Source organism: Mus pahari, chromosome 19, assembly GCF_900095145.1.
Source record: "Mus pahari chromosome 19, PAHARI_EIJ_v1.1, whole genome shotgun sequence".
Classification (NCBI taxonomy): Eukaryota; Metazoa; Chordata; class Mammalia; order Rodentia; family Muridae; genus Mus; species Mus pahari.
This window is the reverse complement of record NC_034608.1, coordinates 62,698,689-62,710,075: the sequence shown is the minus strand read 5'-3', so window position 1 is coordinate 62,710,075 and position 11,387 is coordinate 62,698,689. Positions and strand designations below refer to the sequence as shown.

Sequence of the window (11,387 nt, the reverse complement as noted above, 5' to 3'; positions counted from 1 at the left end):
ATAAACGCCTGGTAACAAGGAGCAGGGCAGATGAGGGAAAGACCAAGGCTGCTGTAAACAAGAAAGAGAGTTACTACAAACAGTGATTTCAAGCAAATCAGCTCTGTGATAAGGGAGAGAGAAAAGAGCCTTTATCATCTCTGGCACAGAGTCTCTACCATGATGCCTCTTCATGGAGGCGTGGGAGAGTGTGACCAGGTGAGCTGGTGAAGAGGGAATGTGCAGGGTTTGAAGTGTCACAGAGAGACTGGACTGCAGAGAGACCAAGGATGGGAAAGAAGCCATGGAGCGTCCCCAGGAGGCCGCCGTTCATCACGGCACACACTCTGGCTGTCCCAAACATCACAAGGCACTCGAAAGACATTCTCCACTCACTCCAAATGCAGAAATATTTATTTTGGTTTCCTTCATTGTTTTTGGAAATTCTGTTTTGGTTTATAAAACATAGAAATAGCCAACAGTGAAAGCAAACATTCAAAACCCCATTGTGACAAATTATCGACTTCCTGTGCAATGAAGAATACGAGTATGAAGTTAGGCTACTAAATAGTGTTATTACAATGACGATTCTTTAGTGCAAACCCAGTTGTGCTTCAATAACACACGCACTGTCACACAGCCAACAACAGTGGCTTCAAATGTATAAACAACAGCTTGGATAGGTCAGATGTGGCAAAGACTCGCAGTAAAGTGAAATGCTGTTAATTTCCCAAATTAACTTAAAAAATATATATACCTTGGGAAGTGAATCCCTGGGTATGATTATTTCCCCCAGATTTCTTCATCCCAGATTTTTGGCTTGTCAAATGCATTTCACATAAATCAGGTAGTTGTATAATAAGGATAATTACTTGTTACTGTCCATTTTAATAAGTACCCATGTATATCAGCTCCCTACATAGTTTGAAGACATGCTTTGCCTGAGTTTAACTGGGAGGGGGAAAAAAAAGCAAGTTGATCACCACATTATCATTTGCTAGGAAAACCACATTTGGAGCCCAGTGGCTGTTACAGACATGGGCTGGTTCCAGGAGGGAATAGGTGGACAGCGGTGGAGACATCACAGTTGAGCATGGCCGCTCCAGGGTGTTCTTTGAAATACCATCTTCATTGCAGAGTCTAAGGCAGGATTTCTTATAACCCCTGGGACGAAGGGGAGGGAGGCAGGAGACCAGATTTGGAGAGGAGTCTGAGAACATTTGAGTGAGCCGCCATTCTTTTCTTTCCTTTCTGAGACTGGACACCCACATGTTCTGAAGAGGGTCCTGCTCTTTAGTTTACTGAAAACCTTGTGTCCCAGCAGGGGCAATAGGGACCATGTGGAACCTTACAAACCCGAAAGGTCATGTGAGTGTACTGTATGTGAGGTGGTGAGGGAAAGGGGCGACGGGGAGGGGGGGGTTCAAAAGGAAAATCTCTGGTCCACTGTGACTTTCTTCAGCCTGGACAGTTGTTCTTAAAGGGACAGCTTTCCTCCAGTGTACGGTGCTCTTCAGAGCAGCAGACAGCTGCAGAACACGCAGCAAGCAGCAGACATATCAGAAAGAGGAAGTTCTAACCCCTCCGTTAGAAAAACAGGAGACAGAACTTGTAACATCCACCTTATTGGTTGAAGAAGTCTTAAATAACTTAGCACTTTTATGGGTTCCCCTTTACAATGTTTAAGGCTCGTTTTGGAAATTGTGTGTCCCCGGGATCACGGGCTGCAACACAGGTGACTGTAAGTAAGGCAGTGTTCCGTGCCCTCGACTATCCCTATGGTAAGACCCCGTGGACAAGTCCGGCGGCAGGGCATTTCCTTTCCCACACTCGCTGCAGGCAAAGTTACCAACGCGAAGGCCATTGGTACGAGGAGGATTGTGGAGATGCGCCATTTCTTCTAAGTATTCTTCCTCACGTTAGATCTTAATGGTGGCGTACAGTTCATCTATCTGCGACCTAAAATAGTTCCGTAGCTCTGGCCTTTTCGCCTTCAGGGTTGGAGTCAGAAGGCCGTTGTCAATAGAAAATAATTCCGGGTGCACAGCAATGCCTTTGACCTGCGAATAAACATGGCTGTTAATGTGGAAGGGACACACAAGGACAGACACACAGACGTTGCCTAAGGAGTCTAAACAGAAAGGAAGTTCTCAAAGGAGATGATGACATTTAAGGCACCAGCCCACCCTCACACTTCACCGTGCTTTCTCAAGCAGTGGATGTGGGTCCCATTGGGACAGAATTCAGGACGGTGTGGTAACCTCAAGGAGGAGAGAAGTGGCTTATTGAGTAAGAACCCTGGCCCTGGAGAGATGGTCGCGGTCAGGAGCACTTCCTGCTCCTCCAGAATACGAGGTTCAACTCCCAGAACACAAGGTGGGCAGCTCACGACTGCCAGTAACCCCTGCTCCAGATCTGATTCCTTTGTATTCTTGGGCACCTGTATTCTTGTACAAATATGTGCTTGCGTGTGCGTGTGTGTGTGCGTGCACACACACACACACACACACACGCACGCACACTATTACAAATAAATCTTTAAAAAAAAAATCCCTTTACATCAGAACATCAGACTATTCCTAGTATTTCTTTAGGTCCACTCTTCAACCTCTAAAATCTACTCGTTAAAAATCTTCAAGTCAGGGCTGTAGAGATAGCTCAGGGATTAAGGACACTGGTTGGTGTTCCTGAGTTCTGAGTTCAATTCCCAACAATCACATGGTGGCTCATAACCATCTATAAGGGATCTGATGCCCTCTTCTGTCATGCATGCACACATGCAAATGCATAAAATACATAAACATTTTAAAAAATCTTCAAGTCAGACACTGTTCTATACTGAATTCATGCACATGATCAAAGCCATACCTGTTCAAATGGCTTCAGACCAGCTTCCTTCCCAAGTTTCACCAAGTCATCCAGGATAGCTTTATTGATATCCTAATAATGTAGGGAAAAAAATCAGGTTATTTTGTCTCCTATCTATAGGTTCTGTGGACCGAGAGGAGAACCAGAAGATGGCTGGGATACTTCTGAGGCTCACCTTGTTCCTGCACAGTTCTTCGAAGGACCCTTGTAATCCTCTTTTCTTTGCCCAGGACGGTAGGCTCTCAACGTCGGGTACCACAACTGCTATGAGAAAGGCCTACAACACAGACAAGTGACTCATTACTTTTCTGGCACCGCAGGCCTACAGGATTATCTGGTAATACTAGAGGTTGTCTCCCAGAACGGTATTCCTTTCCAGGGCTGCCTGAGCCCAGAGGAGGAGCTATTTGCCCTGATGTTCAGACACAACCAGTCACTGGAAATCAAAATCTAACAAGACATCTAATTTCCATTTACTTCAATACGTATTTTTTTAAACTTGGTTTTGATTTTTGCTTTGAGACCAGGGTCTCTTGTAGCCTAGGCTAGCCTTGAACTAGCTACATGGCTGAGACTGGCCTTACACTCCTGATCTCATTTCTGCCTCCCAAGTAGTAGGATTACAAGTGTGTGCCACCATGTGAGATTGTGTATGCTTCTGGAAAATTTATATTTAATTAGAATACTAATTTTGGTTTTCAACCTTGAATACGCTTGACTTACAACATAATTTTCTCAAAAGAATGATTTAGGATGAATATCCCAGCATGTGGGAGGCTGAGGCAGGAGGATCTCTGCAAGTTCGAGTTTGGTCTACAGAATAAGTTCCAGGACAGCAAGGATGACAAAGACAAATTCTGTCTCAAAAGAAAAATGTCAAACTTGGGGTTGGAGAGAGGACTCAGTAGTTAAGAACACTTGTTGCCCCTGCCGAGGACCCGGGTTCAGCTCCCACACGGGCTCACAACCATCCATAGCTCCAGTGCCAGGGCGTCCATTTCCTCTGACTGCCACAGGTACCACGTGGTATAGACATACACTCATTCACTCATATAAAATGAAAATCATCTTTAAAAATGTAAAACTATGTTAGACTCCATAAATAATAATATTTTCACTCCTAGTTAAAGTAGAAATATACTATCAAACTCCTAGTGTCTTTAACCATTTCTATTGGTACTCCAGATCAATTAACTAGAATCAAAAATCCAGAAACTGAATAGAGAACAACTGTGGAGGACAGGAAAGGCCACTGCAGTAAAACCCAATAGTGGATCAGTGCTAGTCCGGCTTATCAATATGAAGGTCAATGGGCACCGACTCAAACTGTTAATCACCTTTCTGCTTTAACTCTTGAGACAAGGTCTCCCTAAGTAGCCAGGCTGGCCTTCAACTCGTGCCCCCTCACTCTCCCGAGGGCTGGGATGTGGGAGTGTTCCACCATGCCTAGCTGTCCATCACTTTCAAAGTCCCCGTGATCCATGGCACTGCGCAGTTCCCAACAACAGTTCTGGCCTCGGAAGAACATACCTGCAGGCTCTCTCCATGGACAAACACCTGGGCCACGGCTTCACTGCGCAGGTAGATATTTTCAATCTTTTCTGGTGCTATGTACTCTCCTTGGGCTAGTTTAAATATGTGCTTTTTCCTGTCGATAATCTTCAAGGTGCCATTCTGTGGTCCGGAGAGGGAGGGGCAGTGTGTGAGCTCCGAGCTGGTTTTCCAGCATCGGTCACACACAGTACAAGGAATTAGAAGTTGCCTAGGGCCAGTTGGCCATGCGGAGAGAGATTCCAGAGCTCATGTGATGTCCGCTTCCCCCACTTAGCATCCGACTTACTTATCATTGAGCCTCCTGTCTGAAGTGAGGAGTGTGTTCCCCGACAGCCAGGACATAGCCTTACCTTTTCACAGCACTCCACAGACAAAGGCCGGACCACCTTTGCCTTTACCACCCACCATTCAGGGGAAGGCAGGTGCTTTAGTACTTTGGGCAGAGTCAGTCCCAACACAGATAAAACTGTATGAACACCTGCAAGCACCCAAATCAAGCGCTACTAGATGTAAAAATCCACAGCTTTTTTTTTTTGGATGCTAAAGAGGAAGCAGCAATCAACTAAATTCTAGGCAGCAAAACAAAAGCATTGTGCTACAGTAAAAGTCAACATTTTAACCAAGTGTGCGGAGAATATAAGCCTGTCTCTTGCAGGACACAGAGGAGATGGGTGGGGTGCTAAAGTCACAGGCTGTGCATGCAGCAGGAGGGACATGTTCCTCTCTGCACCCAGACAAACCCATCTGCAAGGAGGAGAGGTGGCGACTTACTGGCAGCCATTTTCCAATGTCCCCCGTGTGTAACCAGCCATCTTTATCCAGGGCTTCAGCTGTTCTCGCTGGGTCTTTCAAGTAGCCTTTGAACACATTTGCCCCTTTCACACACACCTAAGAAGAGATGGTCTGTTTACAACATTTACCAGAGATTTCCAAGAAAACTATGTGTGCTTTATCTGGAAGCCTTCAGTCCTCTGCTGTATTGGCAATTACCGAAGTCCCATTAGGATCTTGAGGGATACTTCCAGTGCCCCCACTTCCTTTCCTACTGACCTCAGGAGCAGGGGTAATGTAAGTCTCAGATCGGATGACAGCACTTGCATAATTAGGCTTTCTAACCAGCACAAGGCAGGGCCATTAGCAGGCTGGAGACACGTCTCACTGGGGCTTGTGTGTCATATTCTTGGTCCCAAGGAAGGACTAAAGTATCCTGCCTCCAACCCCTAGGGAGTCAAGCATAAATGTCCCTCTGAATTGACCTGCCGGATTCCAGGCTCTCCAATGGAATCAGGCTTAATAGCTGTATTGAGTGCTACGGGAACTGGGCTCCTAACAGCAGCTATTACAGGAGACGCTGCTACTCACCAGCGACAGACAGGCCTTCACTCACCTCACCCTCGCCCTTGGATGCCAGGTAATTCATTTCTTCCACATCCACAAGCTTTACATAATTGCAAGGCATGGGGGCTCCAACATGGCCTACAGATAAAATGGGAGAATCATTTGAAGCACATGACAATGGCCTGAGGCCTCCTCACAGTGACAGCTGTGGTAGATTTCTGGTTTTTGTAATTATGGCTCCTCCTCCTCTGGTAAAATAATTTAAGAGCGCTTCTTTCACAAAGAGGGAAGAACACCCAAAAAGTCTACTCAGAACCTCTCCCATTTCTGAGACTTTGATTACATTTTCAACATTTAAACCATGGCCACTCATCTGAAGGTTGGTTAGACACCTGGAGCCATGCCTTCAAATAAAACTGTCACCTCAGTTCCAGGACTAGATTAGCTCCACCCTCCCCCATACAAATTTTTCTGCAACTCCTTATACGGCGCAGGATGACCTGGGTGTTCTGATCCTCTTGCCTCTACCTCACTAGTGCTGGGACAGGCTTACACTACCACATCAATGCCAAACTTTTTTTTTTTTGGTTTTTTGAGACAGGGTTTCTCTGTATAGCCCTGGCTGTCCTGGAACTCACTCTGTAGACCAGGCTGGCCTCGAACTCAGAAATCCGCCTGCCTCTGCCTCCCAAGTGCTGGGATTAAAGGTGTGCGCCACTACCGTCCCGGCCAATGTCAAACTTCTTAATGTCCCCACTCTCTAAGTTACAGGTAGCCCTGTACACACTGGTTCTCCTCTGACACATCCCTTGACTCTGGTTGGCACAGCCATTGTTTTTAGATGAGCATGTTTTTACACTGATGCCTATTATTACCACAGTCAATTGACCTCTGTTGCCTCGGAGGAGGAGGGATTGGGTGAATGCTGGTTAGTTTTTGACAACTAGACACACTAGGCCACCTGGAATGGGGGACCTTGTAGGCAACCCTGTGGGGCAACTGATTAATGAGTAGTGTGGGGAGGGCGCAGATGAACAAGCCATGGATAGCAAGGCAGCAGGATTCCCCTGTGGCCTCTGCTTCCGTCCCTGCCCTTGGCTCCTGTCCTGACTCTACTCAGTGACAAATTATGGCCTGAGAGCAGTGAGATGAAATGAATCCCTTCCTTTCCTAGTTGCTTTTGACCATGGTGACAGTGTCTTTTCCTAATATAAAAATAACAGATACATTCATAATACCTATGTTTTAATAATCTCAGCATACAGAGATGGTTATTCTAAATTCCCTGGCTGTTAAGGAACCTGATGCTAAAAACTAAAGGCATAAAGCTGTTTCCAGAGTGTCTGAATTGATTCCTGTAGAATTCCATCCTGTGGCATAGATGCTAGGGCCTATGTTACTAGACAGTCAATGGATTTACAATGTACCAAATGGTCAGGGGTGAAGAGCCTACGGAAGGGCTACAGAGAAGCACAAAGCAGTGTGCTCAATCACCCCACAGCACAATGCTATTTAAGCAACAACTATAACGTATAACAGTCTCAAAGTGTCTCCAGGTTAGCACTCACATGGCGTTCATCATACACCCTTCCTACAGACCTTATCCACTGAAGAGGCCCAACAACCTCTGTGGGTATCATCTACTATGTTTTCTTGGAGACAAAGGGCTTGTGTTCATTTCTATCAGCGGATTCAACAACTGGCTTGGCACATATACAACTGTAATAGCTACTTTTGGGTTAAAAGCACCAGCAAATGGCGAGACCCTGCTCAATCACTAGTGAGCCTGCTGGAGGAGGCCTTGGCTAGGGTGTATCAGAGCCTAAGCGCCCTGGGTACTGCATCCATTTTCTACCCAGCTCGGGACAATTTGCCCGAGGCCTAATTTCTTGAGACACATCGCTATGCAAGGAAGTTAATGACCCAATCGATGATCAATCCATTTCTAGTTATCCCAACCTCAAACTCCAATGAAGAGAGTCTGGAAATGGCTCTCCTGCCAACCATACCTGCCGTCCAGTCTCCAGGCAAGCTCAGGCAGCAACCAGCAGTGCACTCGGTCTGTCCGTAGCCTTCATAGAACTTAGCAAGAAACAAGACAGTATTGGTGCGGGACAACCACGTCTTTGCAGGAAGTACACAGAAATCAAGTTTTACTAACTCCTGAGGAATCCTAGATTCTGAATGTTTTAACTTTCAGTTTAGTAAGTACACTCAATAGCATAAATAACACGCACCCCGAACATCTTCCATGTTTTCTTTCCTATTCAACTTCCTGTGCCAGGGAAGGGGAAGCCTGCATTGGCTGGGTCACTAGCCACCTGGTGGCAGCCCTGCTACTCAGGTCACACCTGTCCTGAGGGTCACCACAAGCCCCGGCCTCTCAGCACAGGGTGTGGTAGGCTTATCCCTGATGACCCATCCCATCCCTGAAGCCACGCTCTAGAGCCATGGCTCAAAGCCTTGCCCTAGGAAAAAAATTATTTTATCTAGAGTCAAACACAAAGATTTATTCCTCTAGAGCTAACCTACCTTCCAAGCAAACCAAGCCATGTTCAGATGAGGGACTGGGAAGCCTGGGAGATGTTGGATGAACACACTTTTGTGGAGAAGGACCGAAGCAAGTGAGCTCGGGGCGGTCTCGTGGACCATAGAGTAAAATACACCGTACCCGCTACTGACAAATAGCTGCTTTGTTTCTAAGTGTTCTCACCACACACAAAACTGATGAGTATGTGAGGTAATTCAGTGAGTTAACCAGAGTAACTTAGTCATTACCCAATGGACTCGCACACCACAGTGTAAAAGATAACGCATGTACATTTTTGTCACTCAATGGATCAGCCCATAGCATTCCGAAGCCTGGGACGATCAGGTGGTAGATGAGCCTCACCTGACAGCCGAGAGCTGTCCTCAGAAACGTCAGCACTGTGGCAGACACTGGGGCTGCTCCTGTGATCATCAGCCGGACTTTCCCACCCAGGCTCGACTTGGAAGACAGAGACAAGTTGGGGTTACATATGCAGAAGTCAGACACTTGCTTGGGACCCTGTGTCACAGCCAACCAGCCTCCGTGCAGCTGGCACGAGCAGTTTGGGACAGAGTTCACATCAGGACCCACCAAACTCAGTCCTCCCACAGTTGCGCATTTCCGCCCGGCGGACTTGGCGCTAAACCAGCAACTCCGCTGCTGGGTGTCGTAGGGATCAGATTTGTGAACTCCCATATTCTGGCGTTGGGACGGCAACTGCATTACAGTCTTTTTTATTTTTTTATTTTTTGGTTTTTCCAGACAGGGTTTCTCTGTGTAGCCTTGGCTGTCCTGAAACTCACTCTGTAGACCAGGCTGGCCTGGAACTCAGAAATCCCCCTGCCTCTGCCTCCCAAGTGCTGGGATTAAAGGCATGCACCACCACGCCCGGCACACATTCTTAATCTCAGGCTTAAAACATTACGTCGGGAGTGGCATACTTGTTCCAGAAAAGCTGAAGAAAGGCTAAAGTACCCCAAAGTACCCCAGGTCCTTCCACCTAGATCAGCTATGGCTTTGTTTGGCTGTAGCTGGAGAACAGGGTTTACCTGACAGCCCTATCTCTAACTTTGAGACAGGAGTATGAAAGTATAGAAATATGTTCTTTTCTCTTGGTTTGTGTGCCCGTGTGTGCCCGTGTTTGTGTGTGTGTGTATGTGTAAGTGACTGATCCCTCAAGGCTGTAGGCACGCGAGGCAAGCAATCTACCACTGACCTAGCTGTGTCTCTACCCCTCTTTTTACTTTGCAAGTATGTTTCACTAGGTTTCACAAGAGGGCTTTAACTAAGTTGCCTAGGCAAGCCTTGAACTTGCAATCTTCCTACCTAAGCCATCTAACTGGGGTTACAGACCTGCATCATTTCCTTCCCTCTCTCCCTCCTCTACCTCTCTCTTACACACACACACACACACACACACACACACACACACACACACACACACACCTTTCCTCGGGAGATATGCAAGGGGAGTGTATCTGCTACCTGTATCTTGTGGAAGATGAGTTTATCCCACAGGCTGTTGTTTCTGACGATGCCACTGCGAAGCTCCGCCTCTTTCCTTTTGGAGGCAAAGTCCAACAGCCATCGCTTCAAGGAAGTGTTTGCTTGTCCAAAAATCTAATGAGGCAAGAAGTAAGGTTCTCACATCTTCCAAGACAGTCAAAACCAAAGGGGCGGACAACAGCACACTGGATACAGCACCCAGGGGCCTCGTGGCTGCCGGAGGGGTGGACACTGCTCTGGAAAGCTACCAACCAGACCCTCTAGCTATGAAGTATAAATCTGCCATGTGGCCCAACTCTACAAATGAAAACATGACGGCAGAAACCTGCCTGCAAGTGTCTACAAGCAGGGATATTTACAGTAGCCAAAAGCTAAAACCACCCAAATGACCATTAATGAAGGACTGGCTAGATGCAATGTGTTCTAACCATACACTGCAATAGCATTTGGCTATAAAACGTTATAAAATTCTGAAATGAATCTTTTGAAGGTATGATATTGGTTGCTTAGCAGTCTAGCAGGCAGGAGGGTGGGGATGATAAAGGGTAGGTAAAGCGTTCTTTCCTGGGGCGTTAGAAGTGTTTCAAACTGACATCCTTAAAGACCATTGAACTAACTGCTCATGCTCTGGCTGCCCAGATGGATCCTGGAGCTTGCATGTGTGACTTCAGTGTGGAGCTCCACCCCCAGGGCGCATATCACACACTGCAAGAGGGCAAACTGTAAGCTATGTGAAATTACATCTCAGTGTTTCAAAGGCTTTTTGAAAGAGGGGATTTAAAAACTACCAAGGTTCCTAGAGACGACAGATGCCTCCAGGAGGAGACGAGAAGAGAGCCAACAGTGCCTGACTGGAGACTGACCACTCCATGGGCTGGTTCTGCCCAGCTCAGCAGTCTAGACTGAGACTAGGCCACATTTTCTCAGTTCCTGCTGTGGCCTTGGCACTTCTCTCAATGGGTGACCTGATAGTCCAGGCACACAAGGGTTGGGGGGGGGCAATTAATAAAACTATCTCACAATTATCTGTGTGTTCCGTTTAGCACCTGGATGAATCAGGGAGAAACAGTCTGTTTTATAGATGAGAGGTGACAGAACCTGATCTTGCACCTTACAGCTAAGAACCTACAATGGGCTGTGTCTCCTCTTACCAACAGGCTCTGGGCAGTAACTCAGTTCCACATCTGTGGAGGCGGATTCTGACATTCTATGGGAGTGAGCGGACTGTTGATGGCCACAGAGGGTACGTGGCTGACCCCTCGTCAGATTGGCACCAGGACTCACAGCCCCACCTTCTGTCCCCTACCCTTTGTTGCCCAGGACTCACTCTGTCAAACATCCGGTTCAGCAGTCTGGGAACCACAGGGAAGATGGTGGGCTGAAGCACCTTCAGGTCGTCCATAAGCAGCCTGATATCTCCTTGGAAAAATCCTATCTTAGCTCCATGACACAGCATTACACACTAGGAGTGAACACAGACCACACACTGTCAGCACTGCAAGGAGCAGGGGAGACAGCAGGGCTAGGGTTTCAAACCAGCTCCACAAGTCTTACACTTCCTAAATATGGCTCTCTCTCTCTCTCTCTCTCTCTCTCTCTCTCTCTCTCTCTC

The 11,387-nt window shown here is 47.0% G+C and overlaps 1 protein-coding gene across 3 annotated transcripts in view; it reads right to left on the bottom strand.

The window, feature by feature from the left end:
* Window positions 1-366: 366 nt before the first annotated feature.
* Acsl1 (acyl-CoA synthetase long chain family member 1) overlaps window positions 367-11,387 on the bottom strand; it is a 65,923-nt gene continuing 54,902 nt past the window's right edge. For all 3 annotated transcript variants that reach the window (XM_021218646.2, XM_029532324.1, XM_029532323.1), the window contains exons 12-21: window positions 11,103-11,237; window positions 9,755-9,889; window positions 8,633-8,728; window positions 7,749-7,821; window positions 5,789-5,877; window positions 5,173-5,289; window positions 4,378-4,521; window positions 3,023-3,124; window positions 2,848-2,919; window positions 367-2,039 (exon numbers count right to left, since the gene is read on the bottom strand). In XM_021218646.2, coding sequence (XP_021074305.1) covers window positions 1,899-2,039; window positions 2,848-2,919; window positions 3,023-3,124; window positions 4,378-4,521; window positions 5,173-5,289; window positions 5,789-5,877; window positions 7,749-7,821; window positions 8,633-8,728; window positions 9,755-9,889; window positions 11,103-11,237 — 1,104 coding nt within the window. In that variant the 3' untranslated portion in view covers window positions 367-1,898. The remainder of the gene's footprint in view (window positions 2,040-2,847; window positions 2,920-3,022; window positions 3,125-4,377; window positions 4,522-5,172; window positions 5,290-5,788; window positions 5,878-7,748; window positions 7,822-8,632; window positions 8,729-9,754; window positions 9,890-11,102; window positions 11,238-11,387) is intronic.